The 20533-nt window shown below is 42.7% G+C and overlaps 2 protein-coding genes and 3 long non-coding RNA genes across 7 annotated transcripts; 3 read left to right on the top strand and 2 right to left on the bottom strand.

The window, feature by feature from the left end:
* The first annotated feature begins 270 nt into the window (after positions 1-270).
* Positions 271-3225, top strand: LOC309714899. 2 transcript variants are annotated; one of them, XR_014279079.1, is made up of 4 exons: positions 271-1577; positions 1924-2116; positions 2206-2309; positions 2476-3225. It is a non-coding gene; the product is annotated as an uncharacterized lncRNA (long non-coding RNA). The 2 variants fall into 2 exon arrangements; XR_014279080.1 differs by having other exon boundaries at positions 1924-2309.
* A 15-nt stretch (positions 3226-3240) lies between these two features.
* Positions 3241-7437, top strand: LOC309714898. Its single transcript, XR_014279078.1, has 3 exons — positions 3241-4547; positions 4653-6362; positions 7351-7437. It is a non-coding gene; the product is annotated as an uncharacterized lncRNA (long non-coding RNA).
* A 646-nt stretch (positions 7438-8083) lies between these two features.
* LOC309714903 lies at positions 8084-20465 on the bottom strand. 2 transcript variants are annotated; one of them, XR_014279085.1, is made up of 4 exons: positions 20275-20464; positions 8728-10942; positions 8340-8488; positions 8084-8171 (listed from the first exon to the last, which is right to left on the bottom strand). It is a non-coding gene; the product is annotated as an uncharacterized lncRNA (long non-coding RNA). The 2 variants fall into 2 exon arrangements; XR_014279084.1 differs by having other exon boundaries at positions 8340-10942; positions 20275-20465.
* LOC309714882 (uncharacterized protein) lies at positions 13322-15824 on the top strand (the record flags this gene model as incomplete). The annotated part of the gene is made up of 2 exons (XM_082547609.1): positions 13322-13698; positions 14927-15824. The coding sequence occupies exons 1-2, from the start codon at positions 13337-13339 to the stop codon at positions 15822-15824; spliced, it is 1260 nt and encodes a 419-aa protein (XP_082403735.1). The 5' UTR covers positions 13322-13336.
* On the bottom strand, positions 16637-18591 carry LOC309714887 (uncharacterized protein). Its single transcript, XM_082547614.1, has 4 exons — positions 18131-18591; positions 17738-17989; positions 17080-17169; positions 16637-16907 (listed from the first exon to the last, which is right to left on the bottom strand). Exons 1-4 carry the CDS (start codon positions 18258-18260, stop codon positions 16648-16650), a joined length of 732 nt encoding a protein of 243 aa, XP_082403740.1. The 5' UTR covers positions 18261-18591; the 3' UTR covers positions 16637-16647.
* Positions 20466-20533: the final 68 nt, after the last annotated feature.

Raw genomic sequence — 20533 nt, 5'->3', positions numbered from 1 at the left:
ATTCTATTGTTTTTTTCTTACTTTTCACTGCTCTTAACTTGTACTGTTCACTTTCTGCCGTGACCAAAGAAATTCCCCATGTGTGGGACTAATAATATCTTATCTTATATAACACAAAATCAGAAGGACAGTTGCCTCAAGGTGCATTGTGAGGTAAAGACCCTACAAAAACAGTTTTTGTTTGGTCAAATGACCCCCCCCCCCCGTGAGCAAGTACTTGGCAACTGTGGAAAGGAAAAGGAAAAACTCCTCAAAAGGAACCAGGCTCAGGGAGGGGCAACCATATGTCCTTGCTGGTGTGGATCAGTGACTCGATCTCTAATTTACCCAAGACAAGACATCAAGCATACAGCATACAGCTTAATGTCATCCATGTAAGGAGGTGGCTGACGATTGCTCCATTCCATAGTTGGTATATACTTGTTTACATACGCGTATATTAGTGCTGTCAGCGTTAATCTCGTTAAAATGGCGTTAACGCCATAACCGCATTAACACGACAAATCTCTGTTAGTGCATATTTGTGTTTAAATTGTTTTTTGCTGACTTTGGGAGCAGAAACAGTTTCTAAGGGGATGCAGTTTTGGGAGGATAACAGGAGGACAGAAGCTGCAGAGGGCGCAATGTTCCCTCTAAGCTGAGCGCGTGAGCAATCGCGCACTGCTGACATGGTCTCCCCACACAGAAAATCTGCACTGCGCACAAAAATAAAATCCAGCCTGAATTGGAATTAAAGTAAATACAAGTATTTATTTTATTTCGCAGATTTTCTGTGCGCGGAGACTGACATTAGCAATGCAGTTAAATAATAATTTTGTGCTGTCATGTTCAGAACCATAAGTCAGCAATAATCATAAAGTTCCAGCATCTCTTTCTGTCTTCTGTCTTGCTTGTTGAGTGTACACAACCTCTGTTTTATTTGTAGACTTTAGAGAAAATGTCACGTTCTGTCAGTCCTCGCTGGTCAACCTGCCCTGTTTTAAAATGTTTTGTTATGTGATGTAGGGCTGGGCCATATCATACCGTTCACGGTAATACCGGTATAATGTTGGGCAATGATAAGAAAATTAAATATCGTGATAGAATACGGGTAAAACGCGCATGCGCAGTGGCGGCGACGGAGAATGAGAAGGGCGAAAGCGGATCATTAAATGAAACGGATGAACCAGAACTGGTTTGTAAAAATGCTGCAACTTCAGTGGTGTGTAACTGGTTTAGCTTTCATCCGTCAGATACACAACAAAGCACTATTTTTGGTAGCACATGCTAGCGGGCCGTCGTTATTACCGTGTTTTTTGGAAAATACGGCGCACTTAAAATCAATCCTTAGATTTTTCTGAAAATCGACAGTGCCCCTTATAATCCCGTGGGCCTTATGTATGAATTCTGGTTGTGTTTACTGACCTGGAAACAATTTTATGCACAAGGCGCTCGAAAATCTGTCAAACGTTTCAGTATGACTTTGCTGAGCTACGAAGCCGCACCACTTGATGGATTGTCGGAGCATCACGGCTATCGTAGGCAGGAGCCTCGCGGAGTGATACGTACTGTGCTTCAACATAATATTACCGTATTGTGTGTGTATAACCTCTTTTTAAGTTTTGTGGATCTTATACATGGTTATGCTGAGGATATGTTGGCCAATTTCCACTGGAAATGCCCTTTGGTTAAACTGACAGTGAGGAATTTGCATTTGCACTGTTACATTTTTATATAACTTAATGCACATAAAAAAAACAGCTGCTTGTTTAAGTGAAAATACATTGATGGTTTTTTTTGCACTAATTAAGTTGTGGAGTTGTAAAGTATTTTGTCTAGTGTCAATTATATTGTTATCGCAAATTTTCAAATGTATATTGTGATAAATATTTTTGGTCATATCGCCCTGCTCTAATGTGTTATAATGTCTAATGTGTGTTATAGTTCTCTCCTAGCGTCCTTCTATGTGGGTACATTTGTATGTGCATATGTGCATGTGTGTCCAGCATGCTAGTTTAATGGCGAGGAGTTCGCATGCTGAAGTCAGCCACACCTGTCGCCCATTATCCTCATCAGCAGCCCCACTACTTAACACTGTGGCTAAACTTCAGTCGACGCTGGATTGCTGAGTGACATAGTCAGTACATCCCCAGCTCTGAGGTGAACCTGTCTTTTGCCCTCTCCTGTGAGAAACGTTTATCTGATCATCATGCCTTGTTTTGTCAGGAACCTGGGAAGGAGTGTTGCAGGAGCAGAGCACAGTTGTAAATATTGAGTGTTGGGATTTCACCTCTCTCACCATGGACCACGAGCACAGTGTCATGGCCCGGGTGAGTGCGGGAACGCCTCTGCATGCCGGTGATTCCACCTCGGGCGGAGCCGCCGCACCTCCTTGTCATCACTTCACTATTAACTCACTTTGGTGAAGGCCACTAGAATCATGCAGAAACCTAGTCTTAGTTATTCTTGTGCTAACATTGATTTTTGTCCTCACAGTAATCCTCTGGATGTCAGTACTTCCAGTTGCTACACCTGCTGCTTAATCTGCTGGTCAACTCGCAGATCCTCCACAACTCTTTACCTGCCCGGCAGAGGCAGGATTCCTGGATTCACCTGTTCTCGCACCTGGACCTTTTACCCCCCGTCCACGCTTCATGTTCACCTGCACTAAAATAAGACTGATTACAGTAACGGCTGGATCACCTCCTAAAACTGTTGCAGTGACTTTAAGGTTTCTTTTTCCTTGACTTCATCTCATGGTTCCTGCTCCGGAGTTACCCGGTGTCGGGTTCCCCCCTTCGGTCCACGAAAACCCCAAGACTCTCTCACGGACCCCACTCCCCTGTTTACCCAGTGATAAACCAGTGTCTCGTGCTTTTTAGTTTAGGTTGCTTAGCCCGTTAGAGTCTGAAGCCTCTTTCACTGTGTGTCACAGGTCCTGGAGCCATTTTTCAGCCACTGTGTTTTTCAATTTCAAGCCATTTTCACTGTGTTAAATAAATACATCCACAAAAAATTGACGCTTTTTTTTAATTTTTAATTTTACAATTGCAGTCTCAGTTCATTAAATTAGCTTAAAATGGCTAAGCTACAGATCCGCATCCACCTTAGGTCCTCGTGGCAAAAAACGCCCCATTGAAAACCATTATACACGCTATTTTTCATTGCACGATCATTATAACTAAATGTAGTGCCATCCTCCAAGTGAGGGTGACACTTTGGAGTCTGGACCTTAAATTTGTAATTTTTTCACCACTGCAGCAGAGGTTATAAGAATAAGCCGTAACGCGGGAGTACTTTCACGATGGCACGGTATTACAACACCGAGGAAGTCGTGGATATTCTAATGCGCTCTGACAGCGAGGATCTCCCCTCTTCACCCGCTGAGAATGCCTCTGATTCCGGGGATGACACAGAGGATTCGTCTTTCCACAGTGATCAGCTGGAGTCTTCTTCTGATTTGTCTTCTGGAGATGAGAGCGAGCAGGAGATGCATGGCAAAGCACCGGAGTGGACCTCCAAAAACAGCAAGATACGGTCCCCCTCAAGTACCGTGACGCTGCGCTACGTCCCAGCAGCAATAGGGCATATTGCGGGACCTACCCACTACGCCGTCGCCTGAATTTCTGACCCACTCTCCAGCTTCAGGTTGTTCCTGACTGATGAGGTCATGCACCATATCGTTGAAATGACCAACCTCCATGGCAGACGCACAATCTCAGACTGGCGAGATTTGGATAACGACGAATTGCTGGCTTATGTGGGGCTGCTCATTTTGGCCGGCATTTACCGCTCAAAACACGAAGCTACCACCAGCCTCTAGAGCGAGAAAACGGGAAGGAGCATTTTCCGAGCCACGATGTCCCACAAAAGATTTTCTCACATCACCAGGGCCCTCAGGTTTGACGACAAGCTCTCCTGACCCCGCCGCCATACCGACAAATTGGCTCCCTTTCGCGAGGTATGGGACATGTGGACACTGCCTGATGATGTTGTTCAGTCCAGACCGAGACCTTACTGTGGATGAGCAGCTGGTCCTGTTCAAAGGAAGGTGCAGCTTCGGACAGTACATTCCGAAAAAGCCTGCCAAATATGGCATAAAGATTTGGGCAGCCTTTGACGCCAAAACATCGTACGCCTGGCGGCTGCAAGTCTGCACGGGGAGAGCTGCGGGTGAACGAGCAGAAGTAAACCAGGGGATGAGGGTGGTACTGCAGATGACCGAGGGGCTCCAGGGACACGTCGTCACCTGCGATAACTTTTTTACATAATTTGCACTGGCGGAGGAACTCCTCAAGAGGAAAATGGCTCTAGTCGGCACAATTCGCCAGAACAAACCAGAAATCCCACCTGTTTTGCGGCAGACAAAAGGGAGAGCGATCTACTCGTCCACCTTTGCCTTTACAGTGAGGAACACCCTCGTATCCTACATTCCCCGACGGGGCCGGAATGTTCTTGTATTGAGCACCAAGCATCGCAAGCCGGAGGTCAGCGATGGAGAGAAAAGAAAGCCGGTGATCATCGATGACTATAACCAGTGCAAAGGAGGTGTTGACAACCTTGATATGGTGGGTGTCATCACGCATCAGTTACGCACACCTTTATTCATTTTTGGTCATATATTCTTGTGTAAAATATACAGAGGTTTTATGTTTTGTGGGTTTTTTTGTTAGGTTGTCGGCACCTACTCGTGCAGGAGACGGACCAATCGATGGCCAATGGCTCTCTTTCACAACATGATAGACGTTTCCCTGTACAACGCCTTCGTGCTGTGGACGTCAGTAGATCGGTCCTGGCTGCAGCAGAAGCCACACAGGAGGAGGCTGTACATAGAAGAGGTGGGAGAAAGTATGATCAAGCCTCATAACCAAAAGAGAACACCTTCCCCGCTCATCAGCCGCTGCCGGATTAATCACAGCTGTGCAGTACGGTGCTGCTGCAGGCCCCTCTGGATTGACACATCCCAAGGGCAGGAAGCACTGTGAACTTTGCTGTGACAAAATGAGGCGAGTTGGAAACAGCTGCAGCAAATGTGGAAGGTTCACCTGCCGAGCCCACAGCAAGTTTATCTGCAGCCACTGCTCTACCTGAGCAATACTTTTACCCCTCACCCTCTCACTCACTCTCTCTCACACTGTCACTTGCTCGCTCTCTTTCTCTCTCATACATTTACCCATTCCCAATAATATACAAGTTCTTGTTTGTCGTTGGAAAATAAATGTTTTTTTGGTTCAAACTGATCTTGTATTTTTATTTACATAATCCTTTTTATCTTATTTTGGAAGGCAACAAGGTAATATGCATTTAGTGGGGCAAGAGTGAAAAACCATGCTCCTGCCAAAAAAATAACGGCGGATCAAAATGAATGTCAGTGGTAATCTTTGGACGATCCAAAGGCCTAATTATAATAACAATCAAATATTACTTCAAATGTATTTTATGGAAAATATTTACGTTTTTTTTCGGCTAAAAAACCAGTGCGCTCATGTAACGGAACTGGGATTTAAAGGGTTAAAACCCCCGAAATATAATTAAAACTTTATATGAATATTTCAGGGAGAAGTGGTTTTAAAAGACTGACCAATTTAAAGCGGAAAAAATATTAATATATAATATTTTTATAGCACTTTTTATGGTGTGGTCGATTTTTGGCCTGAGGACCTCATAAGGATGTTTTTGAGGATCTTCCAAGGGTTAAAGTGTTTAAATGTTGCCGTAGATTATTAATGTATTTTTGTACATAGTACCTTTGTAGAAGTAGTGTATGTTCATAGTATTGAAAGCCCGCTTACAGTATTTCTCCTTTTAAGAAGTCAAGTTGTACTTCCAGCGTACAACTTTAATCCCACCTTCTGTAATGTGTTAAGGTTCTTTAGTATCCTGTCTCACCTTCTCTTAGTTCATAGTGGAAGTGTTTGGTGTGTTTTGCATCCTTGTGCATTTAGTCCTCTTTCGAATTCTCACAGTTTCTGTGTCTCTTAGTGGTGTCCACACCTGAGTCCATATCCCTGTGTTTGGCCGCTTGGCCGTGACACACAGCACGGGAGTCAGAGTTACCATGGAAGGAGCCACAATTTGGAAACTGTTTCCATTTACTGTTCATTATTCACTGTCGCTAACCAGGAAGTCCTGCGTTTGGGTCCTGTTCTTGCCCTGTAGTGATGGGTCGGTCGCGAACGAAATTGCTCTTAGAGCCGGGTTTTTGACATGGTTTTTCTTTCTCTCTCTCACCCTCTCTCGCACTTTTTTTCCGCTTCACTCAGCATGCGAGCCTTGTGCTTTAAGCTGGGGGAGGGGCGGTAGTTACACTCAGTAGCACAGAAACAGAGCAGGAGGGAGAGACAGAGAAAGAGAGCCAGGGACAACAACGTCACATTAGAAAGGTATAGTAATCATCCACAACTATTTTCAGTTGCGGATGATAAAGGATTCAGAAAGTTTATTCATGCAGGCTCATATGACAGAGAATGTGCATCTTCTTTTTGTTTTCATATTTTAAATTATATTTAAGTGTGTTGTGTTTTGCAGTGTTTTGTGTTGTTTCATTTTAAATTTGTTTAAAAGGAAAAAGCTGAAAATTTAAATATATTTTTATAAAGCTTTAATGTACATAAAAACCAGCTTCTTGTTTAAGTGAAAATAAATGGAAGGTTGTCTTTTTGCGCTAGTAATGTTGTGGAGTTGTATTTTGTCTCGCATCAATTATATCGTCGGTTATATGGTTATCGCAAATTTTCAAATATATATCGTGATAAATATTTTTGGCCATATCGCCCTGCTCTACTGTCAGGCCTCTACTGCAACTGTCTTCACTTCCAGCTATTATTGAGGCATTTGCCCTTCAATTTTGTCTTCAGCAATGAAACACTGCTCCGTCAGATGCAGGTCAAGTGGTTGACGTGGCCACTGCATAACATTCCACTTCTTTTAACTATTTGTTTTTTTTCTGCAGAATGCTTTAAGTGATTGTCCATCTGGACCATCAAGTGCTGCCTCATGAGTTTCGAAGCATTTGGCTGAATATGAGCAGATATATTGCCCAAAACACTTCAAAATTTATCCTGCTGTTTTTGTCAGGAGTTGCTTCACTAAATACAAGAATATCACATCCCTGGCCATGGAACATCAGAGAAGCCAATTGTTCCATTACTTTTGGTCCCTTAAGTGGAAGGCACATATGAAAACAGTTCAAATACCTCAGTTATAGCCAATCGTGTTAGTTTCATTTCAAATCCATTGCGTGGCATATAGAGCCAAAAGTAGAATTCCCATGTTCCAATATTTATGGAGCTGACTGTTTGTCTTGAATTTCCCAACACTGTTTTTGAATTGTCATTTGAAATATCTTTTTTTTTTTTTAAATCATCACAGGAAATCGAGGATGCGTACTTGGATGTCAACTCTATTGGTGAGCTGGATGGGAGCAATCCTGGAGTAATTCTTCCATCTGTTGAATGTCCTCTATCTGAGGAGGACATGGCAAGACTAAGAGACACTGTCAATGTAACAAGGCCCTCTCAGTCACATGGCCGAGACATTTATTTGGATGTACTTAACTTTGTACTAACTCACCGTTCCTAGGCGGCAACATTTTTATTTTGAATTTTCAACCCAGAGAAGGTTCATGAATAGCTCAGGCCTTTATTTGATGTGATATACATGTAAAATGAACCTGCCAGGAAATTTTTATGTGAACACTCAAACATCACATTACAAACAATTTTTTTTGTCTCTGGCACATTTTTCAACAGTAAACCTGTATGTTTTTGTGTGCTTCATGCCACTCATTAAAGAACTCTGGCTGTCAGTCTCCAACTTTGAAATGTGCTTCCTGAACATTAAATGGAAGGAGCAGCATTTTGAGTTACACCTCAAAACTATTGATAGACAATGCTATGCTTTACACATTGTTAAATTCCTGGCCAAGATGAAAAGCCTCCAGCAGAACCATTCTGAATTGACTATAGGACTTCATATGTTTCACAGGCAGGACAATGGTCTTAGCACAGGATAGCAGATGCTGTGATTTCCAAAGTCAGCTTCACAATTGTGATTAAATTTTACCACCACAGCAAAGTCCTTCTTTTCTGAGGGGAGGAGAGCAACATGGCCTTGACCGGTGATCCATTGCAGAAACCTGGCAGGTGTGAGAGATCTTGGGCCATCTTCGTCAGCTACATGTTCTTGACCTTCTGTTAGGATAAGAGTGAATTTTAAGACGTTTTGAAGAACCCTGGCCTTTTGGACAAAACAAATATCTAAATATTTGAATTCGATACAAGTGTAACTTTTGTCACAAAAACCTTAGAATATAATTTTGGAATGTGACAACTATAAACTAGACAAAAATAACTATTTACCTTCTGACTCATAAAGCAAGTCCTGAATGAAGTTAACCAGGTCCCCGCCAGCAGAGCCCGGAACCAGATAATGGATGGATGAGAGTCTTGCAACATTGCCGTAGCGCAGGTGATGAAGACTGCATCCCAAGCCCGATTAGTTATAGAGTCTTTGAAAATGTTTTCCATATTTTTGGGGAAGGATCAAATTGTTAATATTACTTTACCTTTCGAAGTAAGTTTTAGCCGAAAATGATAGCGAGGCGTTTCTGTTGAGCTAGCATTTCAGCAAAAAACGTTATAAAATAAAAAAACAGAATAGCCGAAAAATTAACCGTAGCAATAGCCACGTCTTAAATTCGTAGTATTCACAGACTGCAGTGTAATTGTTCCAAACTTAAACACTCACCTGATTGTTCGCGCCAGCAGTGTTGTTGGAAGACAATGCCATCGTTCACTGAGGGACAAGTTAACAGGCAGCCCCCACCCGATACAATGCGCGCTACTTTGAGAGCATGGGAAATGACCACTTCTCACGTAGTGGCTGGGAAAACGTCTCATAATTGATCAGTTACGGCATAATTTGTACACATTACTGCTTGAAAGAGCTTTAGTAACTGAGTTTTAGCAGTTATGCATAGGGTTGCCAACTCCCTGAAAAATAAATAAGGGACACCTCGTGGCCAGGGCCGGGCGACCCAGTTGTCTTCACCCTTCCCAGTGTGGTGAATTTTCTAGCTCTTTTTTTGTGTGTGAAATTATTTTTTTAACCATTTGACTTGAAGTTGATTTAAGTAGATGCATATTCTATTCTTTGTGATATGAACACATGTGAAACAAATGATCATTTAGCCATTTATTTTTAGCTCAAAATGACAACATTAACACAATAAAACAGGTCTCCTTCTTAAACAGAAGCCTGTCATGCTTAACTTTTGAGAATATAAGTAAATCTTTCTTTAAAAGAACTCTGTCCTGCTTAACTTAAAATAATAGAAAACAATAGAAAGAAAAATATTCTTGTAACAGTGCACATATAGTGCATTTAGTACAATTGGCTTCAGTTGAGGTATTATTTCAGCTTTTCTAATGCTAATCAGCTGCTCCCGTTTGAAAACCCACTTGTTCCCATGATTACGCATCATAACTCATCATCATTATTCATCTATGTATTACTTTTATGTATTAGTCATCAATTTGTTGTAATCATCTATCCTTGCAGTTGTTTATTACACAAAATAAGTTATATTATCACACTTCTGGCCACATAGCGCTGATATTCACTGCACATGCCCATATTAACTTTTTCCAGCCAGGTGTTTTCCTTTTCCCATTCTTCCCTTTCTCTGAGGGGAACAAACATTGCTGCTCTAATGCTGGGCTTACACTGTGCGATTTTTGGCCCATTTTGAGCCGATTTTGGCCTTCATCGTGCGTCGTGTAGTATACGTGGGGTAACGATAAGTGATTAACACCTCACGACCAGCTCCCGATCATCAATCGCTCGTGAGGGTGTCACCACAGGCGCTCACACTGCTCACGCGCAAACACGTAAACGTCGGTGAAAAAGATGGAGCAGCACGGCTGTGCAGCATGTGATCTGGACACAAGCGACGGAGGCACAACTTGTAGAACTTTGGAAAGCTCATCCGAGCCTTTTCGATGTGGCATCACAAAATTATCACGACCACGACAACCGTGAAAATAGTTGGATTTACATTGCTGCTCAATCACAGCTGCCTGATCAATGTTTTTCATTAGCAATTTAGCAAAGTTGGTGGTGGTGGTGTGTCTGTGTGAGTGAAAGACAGACAGAGAGAGCGACAGATTTTCTGTTATAACCTTCATTTTATGGAGGCACAGTGTGAGCACTCAGGTCGCATCAGAGCATCGGGCGGTATAGTGTGAGACCTGCATCGTGACCTACCAACTTCTAACCCCTGCGAGCCAATCGTGCAGTTTGAGCAGGAGCTGAATAACGTGACTGAAAAAAAAAAAAATCGCACAGTGTCTGCCCAGCTTTAGGTTTACTGTCATCTGAGACGTGCACCGCAGTGTCGGCGTTTGTTTCCCTGTTGGCCATGCTTCTTGTTGTGGTCATCTGTTGTCTTCTGGTATTTTCTCCGCAAGCGACCTTTCCTCGACCAACGAGATGAGCAGTAATCTGAATTGTCATACTCGAATTGTCATAAGTGTGCTGTCAGCTCATTGGTCACAAAGCAGGAGAGAGGCTGGGAATTATGTTTTCAAACAAAGCGTTAATTCCATTAAAAGTTATAGACTACTTTTGATTCTCACTGTATTACGGGAGAAAGTGCGTCGCTTATTAGCTCAATACGGGACGTGTACTTTTGTTTCTAAATACGGGACGATTCCGTATTTTAAGGGACGGTTGGCAACCCTAGTTATGCATGACATGTTTTCTAAACATTATCAAATAATACAGTGCAGGAGGTGTTTGATAAATTATGGTCATTCCCAGGTTTCCTGAAGGCAACATGAAAAAATGGACCATCTTGAGCCTGCAGCGGTCTGCTGTCACTCATGATTCCCCGCCCCTTTCTGTGTAGCCACGCCCACCAGGCCAAAACAGGGCCAAAAGTCTGTAACTGAAAAATAGAGATCTGAAAGTGAAAAAAAAAAATTGAAGCTGAGAGAAAAATCCGAACCTGAAGAATTTTTTTTTGTACATTAATTTAAAAGATCTGAATCTGAAAAAATGTAATCTGAGACTGAATAGATTTTTTAAAAATAATAATAATGAAAAAAATGATTACTGAAAATTTTTAAATAAAGTTTACTCAGAGAAATTATAGATAAAAGAACCATTGGGTTTTCAGCTAATACAAATATTCAAAACGTTTGATATTATTTTAAATCCAACTCTTTCTTTTTCAAAGTTCACTCTAAAAATGTGACTTTTGCTTTCAGTTTACATATTTTCGATTTCAAATTTTTCTTTCAACTACACAAACATTATGGTCCTGATTTAACTCCATAAGAATGTGCATCTTCTTTTTGTTTTCATATTATAATTTATATTTAATTGTGTTGTGGTTTGCAGTGTTTTGTGTTGTTTCACTTTAAATTTGTAAAAGGAAAAAGCTGAAAATTTAAATAGTTAAAAGTTGAAATGTGAATAGTTGATTTTTGTATTATATGATTTATTTATTACATTTTATGTGGAGTGAATAAATAAAAGTATATTTACGGTGGCCTCTACAGACAAAGCGCATACAAACTTCAAATCACTTACGAACCCTGAAGCACGTACAAACCCTGAAACACGTAAAAACACGTTCAAACTCCAAAACACGTAAAAACTCAAAAACACGTAAAAAACAAGTACAAACTCCGAAGCACGTACAAAAGACAACTGAAGTGCTCCAGGGTGCTAGGGGCAGTGTTGAACTTTTGTTACCTAGTGGCTACACAAGCCAGCAAGTACCAACGACTGGATTTGGTGTGTGGTAGTAACAGGTAAATGAACATTTATTTATTTATTTTTATTATTTGACTATGCTTGTGTATAAATACACAAACAATACACATATGCTTTCAATTGTGTAATCTAAGTGATCTAGGTAGCTCTGTTTTGGAAGTTCAGTTCATGCTAGAAATGTGTTTTGGAGGTGGTACATGCTGTTTGTACGTGTTTTGTCTCTAGGAGCCACCGCATATATTTATATATAAACATATAAAAAAAAAACACTTTTTTTTTACATTAGTAATTCCTTTTGTGCATAATTTTATGCACAAAAGGATAAGACTCAGGAGGGTTTTCTCCAAGCATGACATCCCGGTGCATTTCAGACCCAGCAACACGCTCAGACAAAAACTGGTTCACCCGAAAGACAAAATGCCAAAACACAGACTTAACAATGTGGTGTATGCTGTACAGTGCAGCGAGGAATGTCCAGACCTCTACATTGGAGAAACCAAACAGCCACTTCACAAGCGCATGGCACAACACAGAAGAGCCACCTCCACAGGACAAGACTCAGCAGTCCATCTGCATCTTAAGGATAAAGGACACTCTTTCGAGGATGCCAATGTTCACATTTTAGACAGAGAGAACAGATGGTTTGAAGGAAGCCATCTATGTCCACTGTGAGCGACCATCTTTGAACAGAGGCGGTGGTTTACGACACCAACTGGCCCGGATCTGGCCCACACAATGTGGGCCATGTGTAAGTTGTGTGCAGCCATGGGCCAGTTGCAGACACGCTGCTGGCCCAGAACAGTTTCAGCTCCGGCCCCAGATGTCAACCTAATGCAGGGGTGGGCAATTCCAGGCCCCAAAGGCCGGTGTCCTGCAGGTTTTAGATCTCACCTTGGGTCAACACACCTGAATCACATGATTAGTTCGTTACCAGGCCTCTGGAGAACTTCAGGACATGTTGAGGAGCTAATTTAGCCATTTAAATCAGCTGTGTTGGTTCAAGGACACATCTAAAACCTGCAGGGACACCGGCCCTCGAGGCCTGGAGTTGCCCACCCCTGGCCTAACGTGTACCTTAATCAAGCCATGCAATAACAACATGTGCCGGAACATGCAAAGCAAAGATGACAAAACTCTGTTCAGACAGTGAATGGACGGATTCTTATTTAGTGCTTTTCTACTCTCCCGGATTACTCAAAGTGCTCTATACAACATACTACATTAACCCAATCACACACTTTCTCTAAACTGAGTGCTTCCTAACTACATTCAATCACATTCACACTCTTGACATGCAGACTGGAGGGATCAAACCACTAACCTTCCAATCAGTAGGTGACCTGCTCCACCTCCTGAGCTACAGCCACCTACTGGCAACAATGAGTAAACCGTCACTAGGTTTTGGATAAAGTGTACACTAACGGTGTGTTCACACCGAACGCGATGGACGCGAATAAAACGCCCCAAACGCCCCTAATTTGACGCGTGTACATTCGCGTCTCAACGCGTGTCCAAGAAAAATCCATCGCGCGTCAAAATATCATATTTTGACGCGCGTGACGCGCGTGAACCGGAAATGTGGGAGGAATGTGGGAGGGAGTTGTGCCAGACCTGGTTTTGCAAGATGGCAGCTATCGAGCTAGCGCTTCAAGAGAGAGTCTCCCTTCTCTATGTACTGTGGAGAGCAGAGCAGCAGCGTAAAAGACGTCCTCGCCGTACCTGGGTCCATCAAGTCCTCCAGGCGCGTGAGCAGTTTGGTGAGTTTCACCATTTGCTCCAGGAGCTGCGCCTGGATGACGGCAGATTCCAGCGATATCATCGTCTGTCACCCGGCCAGTTTGAGGACCTGCTTTCCCGCGTCGGTCCCAGAATCGCCCGCCTAGACACCAATTACAGGCGCTCAATCCCACCTGCAGAGCGCCTGTCCGTCTGCCTGAGGTTAGTAAAAGTGGTCAATACGGTAGTCCTTTATTGATACCTGTGCTAATATATGCTAAACCATCCATTTATACACTGCTAACATGGATGTGCTATGCTAACAGTGAATGCTGTCGGCGTTTACTGATGGCATAGCACATCCATGTTAGCAGTACACTGCTAACATGGATGTGCTATAACAGTGAATGCTGTCGGCGTGTATAAACTATCGTTTATACACTGCTAACATGGATGTGCTATGCTAACAGTGAATGCTGTCGGCGTTTACTGATGGCATAGCACATCCATGTTAGCAGTACACTGCTAACATGGATGTGCTATAACAGTGAATGCTGTCGGCGTGTATAAACTATCGTTTATACACTGCTAACATGGATGTGCTATGCTAACAGTGAATGCTGTCGGCGTTTACTGATGGCATAGCACATCCATGTTAGCAGTACACTGCTAACATGGATGTGCTATAACAGTGAATGCTGTCGGCGTGTATAAACTATCGTTTATACACTGCTAACATGGATGTGCTATGCTAACAGTGAATGCTGTCGGCGTTTACTGATGGCATAGCACATCCATGTTAGCAGTGTATCGTGTATACACTGCTAACATGGATGTGCTATAACAGTGAATGCTGTCGGCGTGTATAAACTATCGTTTATACACTGCTAACATGGATGTGCTATGCTAACAGTGAATGCTGTCGGCGTTTACTGATGGCATAGCACATCCATGTTAGCAGTGTATCGTGTATACACTGCTAACATGGATGTGCTATGCTAACAGTGAATGCTCTCGGTGTTTACCGATAGCAAACTGGTACTGTTTATAATATTTCTAGTGATACTCAGATGGTCTCATCAAGTCCCGATTTAATTCGATTTATGCTGTTATCAGTGGTTGAATGATAGCATGGCTGTGGTGTCATAGGTATGCTCTCGGTGTTTGCTGATATCAAACTGGTATTAGGACCACTGTGGGTTAATCTTTGTAGTGATACACACTCCTTTTGTTTATTTATACCTGGTTTAATTTCTGGGATAGTTGAATATTTGTATATAATCACTGCAGACTGTTTTAGATTATATCAAATATATATCATGTAATTATCCTTATAATTACAAAATGTTTTATGTAAGATTTATGTTTTGGAATTTGTAATTTTGGAATTTCAATAATGTATTTTGTAACTGCAGTACACATAATACACATTTTAAACAATTTTGTCCAGGTTCCTTGCCACCGGGGACTCCTTCAGGACCATCGCGTTCAGTTTTCGAGTCGGTGTGTCCACGGTGAGCCAGATCATCCCCCAGGTAGCGACGGCCATCTGGGACTGTCTAGTGGACGATTTCATGGCTGTGCCTTCAACTGAAGACTGGCGGTCCATCGCAGAGGGATTCCAGGAGCGCTGGAACTTCCCCCTCTGTTGTGGAGCTCTGGATGGGAAGCACGTCCAGACGAAGGCACCCCCCAACTCAGGATCCATGTTCCACAACTACAAGGGAACTTTCTCCATTGTTCTCCTTGCGGTTGTGGATGCAGAGCATCGCTTCCGTGTCATTGATGTTGGGGGGTACGGGAGGACCAGCGACGGTGGTATTCTGGCCAACTCCACCTTTGGTCAGGCTCTTCGGGCTGGGACTCTCCATCTGCCTCCTGACCAGCCTCTACCTGGTGGAGAACACCGTGGAGCCCAGCCCCATGTCTTTGTGGCTGATGAAGCGTTCCCGCTGCGGCGTGAGCTCATGAGACCTTTCCCTGGACGCCTCCTCCCTTTAGAGAAGAGGATCTTTAACTATCGCCTTTCCAGGGCCAGGATGATAGTGGAGAGTGCCTTCGGTATCCTCTCCTCACAGTGGAGGTTGTATCGGCGTGCCATGGAGCTCCGTCCTGAAATTGCGGAGAAGTGTGTGAAGGCAACGTGTGTTCTCCACAATTTTCTGCGCTGTGTGGACGAGAGAGGGGCACCTGCTGTGAGGGGTGTGGCACCTGCTGTGGTGGAGCCGTTGCAAGGCCTGGGTCGTGTAGCAGCAAACAACTCCTCCAGAGAGGCTGTCCTGGTGAGGGAGAAGTTCATGGCCCACTTCTCGGCAGAGGGAGCTGTGTCTTGGCAACCAAAGGAGTAGCCTGTTTGAAGTCTGAGTGACTTCCCCACAACGGCTCTTTTAAGAGCCACCCACAAACCTCTAAAGAGTGTTCCTGTCTTTTTAAAATTTTCTTAATAAATGGATCTCTACTCCAAAATAACCTAACCTCTCTTTATTCTCTTAAGTAACTTGTCTTCACTATGTTCCTATAACCAGTGTGATGCAAAAGTTTGAGCAACCTTATTAATAGTCATTATTTTCCTGTATGAATCGGTTACAGTAAAAAATGTCAATTACATATATCATATAGGAGACACACACATTGATATACACTAAATATTTATGTTATTTCTCTTTTTATGTGTTGCCAATATATGCACCTGCTTTATTTAGTGTAAAGTTATTGCACACTTTCTGTAAATCCAGTGAACTGCATTTCACTTCTCAAATATCACTGTGTGTGTCTCCTATATGATGTATTTAACTGACAATTTAAATTGTGACAAATAACGATTTGTACAGGACAATGATGGCTATTAACAAGGTTGCCCAAACTTTTGCATCCCACTGTATCAGTATATTTTGTCATTAGTATAATATGAAATAAATTCTACTTGTGTCAAGTCGGGTGCCAATATTTGCTGTGTAGTAGAACAGAGACATTTGTCATTATAAATGTTTATTTGATAAAATATATAAATTCAGTAATAAAAAGATTCAACATAAATATATGAAATTTAACTATTTACAGAGAGACAGGAATAAAAAGGACCCAGCTTGGAGTGGAAGAGCCTCAGGGGAGAAGGAGGAGAAGAATAAGAACATTGTTTCTGCCCTGGAGAGCTGCTGCCTCATCAGAAAACTACTGATCATTAGGGTCCAATGTTTCCAAATTTAGCACAGCTGTGCTGTTGTCAAAAACTAATTTATGAATTTGGAATTTCACGAATTCTCGTGTCTGAGGCGGCATGCTCTCCAGAGCAGGAACAAGGCCGAGGAGGAAATACTCTGTTGCAGACGGGCGTGGCCTCTTTAGGGACTCCAGGATAGCCAGCTCCACCGCCGATGGACCATCCTGGGACCCTTCCCTCGACCGCCTTCGAGCTCTCCTCCTCTGTGGGCCTGTAAAAAACAGAACAAAACACCACAAAGAAATGAGAAGGCTGCTACTAGATTGTCATTTTCAAAATTGAAAAAAAAACAGGATATGAACAGATTGGTTGTAGATATTTAGTAAAGGTGATCACAAGGGAATCCAAGCAAGTAAAAAGCTATCAGTGCTTGATGTTCATACCTGTGGGTGCAGCAGCAGGAGTGGAGGGACCAGGGACTGGGGAGTCAGGAGAAGCAACAGGGGAGGACTCTGCTGCATGATAACTTGACTCTATCAAGACAATATTAAATGTTAACAGGTTGAAGACAATAGTCATAGAGAATATTATATTATTATATACTTATTATTATATACAGTGGTCTCCCATTTATTGCAGCACATGAACAGTAGTCACAGTTCTCACAAGTTGATTCTCAAAGTGCAAACCTTTGTCGATTTTAAAACGTAAAAGTATTATGCAGCGCTTTTTCTCCGTCTGCGGCGCCACTTTCGTGCGCCTTTTTCGCTCCCGGTGCAGGTGTCTATTTCCGAATGAGGGTCATAGTTATGAGTGTTTTTGTGCTGTTTTTTTCTATTTGAAGTGATGGTTATCAAAACCAAACATGATAAGTTTGGCAAGCGCAGGAGACACGACACGGAGGAGATTTGTCATTTGGGCTGCAGAATGCAATGCGCATCGTTGAAAGCTGTACGGTGCAATAAAAAAAATCAGCGAAAAGGCGAGGCAGTGACGGATGAACAGCGGGACTACTTTATACTGTTTATTAATAAACAAAATATATTCCTGTATGACAACACGCATAAATTAACTGCCTACATTAATTAATTGTAAACATACCTTCTGACTGACACTCCCCTGCTGCCTCTTCGGGCTGTCCCTGGTCCTCGGGGGAGAAGTTCTCCACGGTCCGCACCATATTACCGCTGGTCTCCCGCGGGGTGAGGAAGGGGTCCAGAAACCCCATGACCGCGAAGAACTTCCATCTCCTCCCCGATCCTGCTGCAGACCCACTCCTCTTCTCCTTCTCTGACCTCTTCTCCTTATTATATGTGTCCCTGAGGCTCTTCCACTTTCTCCTGCAGATGTCCTCTGAATAAACGCATTATCTGGTTAGCGGAAAGGTATTTGTACAACAGTGGGAAAATCGCGGGACAGTAGGCGCGCTTGCTAGCTTTTGCACGGCTTCATCGGGTCAGTCTGAAAATTAAAAAGAAGAAGGAATGAACTTACCAGGTTGCCCGATCTCCTCACTTATGTGTCTCCAAGCTAGGTCCTTTTTATTCCTGTCTCGGTAGAAATAGGAGCTGGCATCATATAGCTCGGGGTGGTTAGCCACGGCGCTGATCAGCTTTTCCTCCATACTGAATGAAGAATGAAGGGCTTTGGCTGGATCTGCCCCTTTGACCTAGGTAACAGCCACGTCACCAGGCTCCTGATTGGTTGTCGCGGCGCGATTTGACGCTGGAGTTCAGATTTTTCCAACTCGAGCGGTAGACGCGAAACGCGCGTATGCACAAAGTGCAACACAAAAACTCACGCGCGTGGTTTTATTCGCGCGTCAAACGCGCCTGACGCGCTACACTGACGCGCGTTTCGCGCGTCAAACGCGCCTGACGCGCTACACTGACGCGCGTTTCACGCGTTTTGGCGTTTTCGCGACGCAAATCTGCTTCCGAATTTTCGCGGGACCCGCAATCGCGCGTCATCGCGCCTTTCCATTGACTTTACATGTAAACCTGACGCTCTATTCGCGTCCATCGCGTTCGGTGTGAACACACCGTAACAAACCTGTCAAACCTGCATTTGAAACGTTGGCTACCATAGCAGTATAGTATTGCAACATGGCATTTGGGTCTTCTAAATAAAATAGGAGCATAAACAGTGCCATCATTGCCAGACGTGGTCCACATCTGGCTGACATACACTCTGCCATGACACCAGTCAGTCAGAAGTGCCAGCTTGATGCCGGATCCGGGCTAGACCTGTTTTCTATGAGCCCGGGCCACACACACCAAACCACAATCGAGCCAGATATGGCATGCCATCACATAGACAGTGCCATCTATGCCAGGCCTGGCCCATGTCTGGATTAGTGATGGGATTTCCGGCTCTTTTTAGAGAACCGGCTCTTTCGGCTCCAAACCAGCTCTTCAGGTTGTTTTGTTGCTTTAATTAATTTATTATTAACAATAATATAAAATTATGCACAAAGGGATTAAGGAATTATGCACAACGAATATGACTGCACATTTACTCCGACATCATCCTAGTGCAAAGACAAGTGGAAGCAGACAAAAACAACAAGCATGCATGCTACAAACTTTACCCGAGTCATATAGACAGCCGTTAGCACATGATTCCCCTTATGATATGTTTAATATGCTGCTGAGAATATAGCCCAGAAGAAGCGTATAGTATAGCTTTTATTTTGGAAAGAGACATTTCTCTGTAATAAACTCTCTTCTCCAAAGATAGATTTATTTTCTTTATTACTTTGGTGTTTCAGCAACATTAAATTTAAAAACTGTACTTTTGAGTTAAAATATATATTTATAATTTTAATAAATGATAAATTAAAAAGGCATGAACATTTTTTTTTGTATTGAAAAAATATCGAACCGTGACACCAAAGTATCGAACCGAACCGTGAATTTTGTGTATCGTTGCACCCCTAATATGTTTATATATAAATATATGTGGTGGCCCCTAGAGACAAAACACGTACAAACTCCAAAACACATTTCTAGCATTAACTGAACTTCAAAACAGAGCTACCTAGATCACTTAAATTACACAATTGAAAGCATATGTGTATTGTTTGTGTATTTATACACAAGCATTCATATATAAGTTCATTTACCTGTTACTACCACACACCAAATCTGGTCGTTGGTACTTCCTGGCTTGTGTAGCCACTAGGTAACAAAAGCTCAACACTGCGCCCTAGCATCCTGGAGCACTTCTGTTGTGTTTTGTACGTGTTTTGGAGTTTTTACGTGCTTCTGAGTTTTTATGTGTTTTGGAGTTTTTGCGTGTTTTGGAGTTTTTACATGTTTTGGAGTTTTTACGTCTTTTGGAGTTTGTAAATATACTTTTATTTATCCACTCCACATAAAATGAAATAAATCGATCGTATAATACAAAAACCAACTAGCCACAGTTCAACTTTTAACTATTTAAATTTTCAGCTTTTTCCTTTTAAACAAATTTAAAATGAAACAACACAAAACACTGCAAAACACAACACAATTAAATATAATTTAAAATATGAAAACAAAAAGAAGATGCATTCTCTGTCATATGGACCTGCATGAATAAACTTTCTGAATCCTTTATCATCCGCAACTGAAAATAGTTGTGGATGATTACTATACCTTTCTAATGTGACGTTGTTGTCCCTGGCTCTTTTTCTCTGTCTCTCACTCCTGCTCTGTTCCTGTGCTACTTCGAGTGTAACTACCACCCCTCCCCCTTCTTCCCAGCGCAAAGCACAAGGCCCGCATGCGGAGTGAAGTGGAAAAAAAGTGCGAGAGAGAGGATGAGAGAAAGAAAAAAAAAACCCACGGCTCGCGATAAGGAGCCGGCTCGCGATAAGGAGCCGGCTCGCGTCGTTCATGTCAAAAACCCGGCTCT

Source organism: Aulonocara stuartgranti, assembly GCF_965226115.1.
Source record: "Aulonocara stuartgranti genome assembly, chromosome: 9".
In the NCBI taxonomy this organism is placed as follows: domain Eukaryota; kingdom Metazoa; phylum Chordata; class Actinopteri; order Cichliformes; family Cichlidae; genus Aulonocara; species Aulonocara stuartgranti.
Note: the sequence above shows the minus strand (reverse complement) of the source record. Positions and strands in the feature narration are given on the sequence as shown.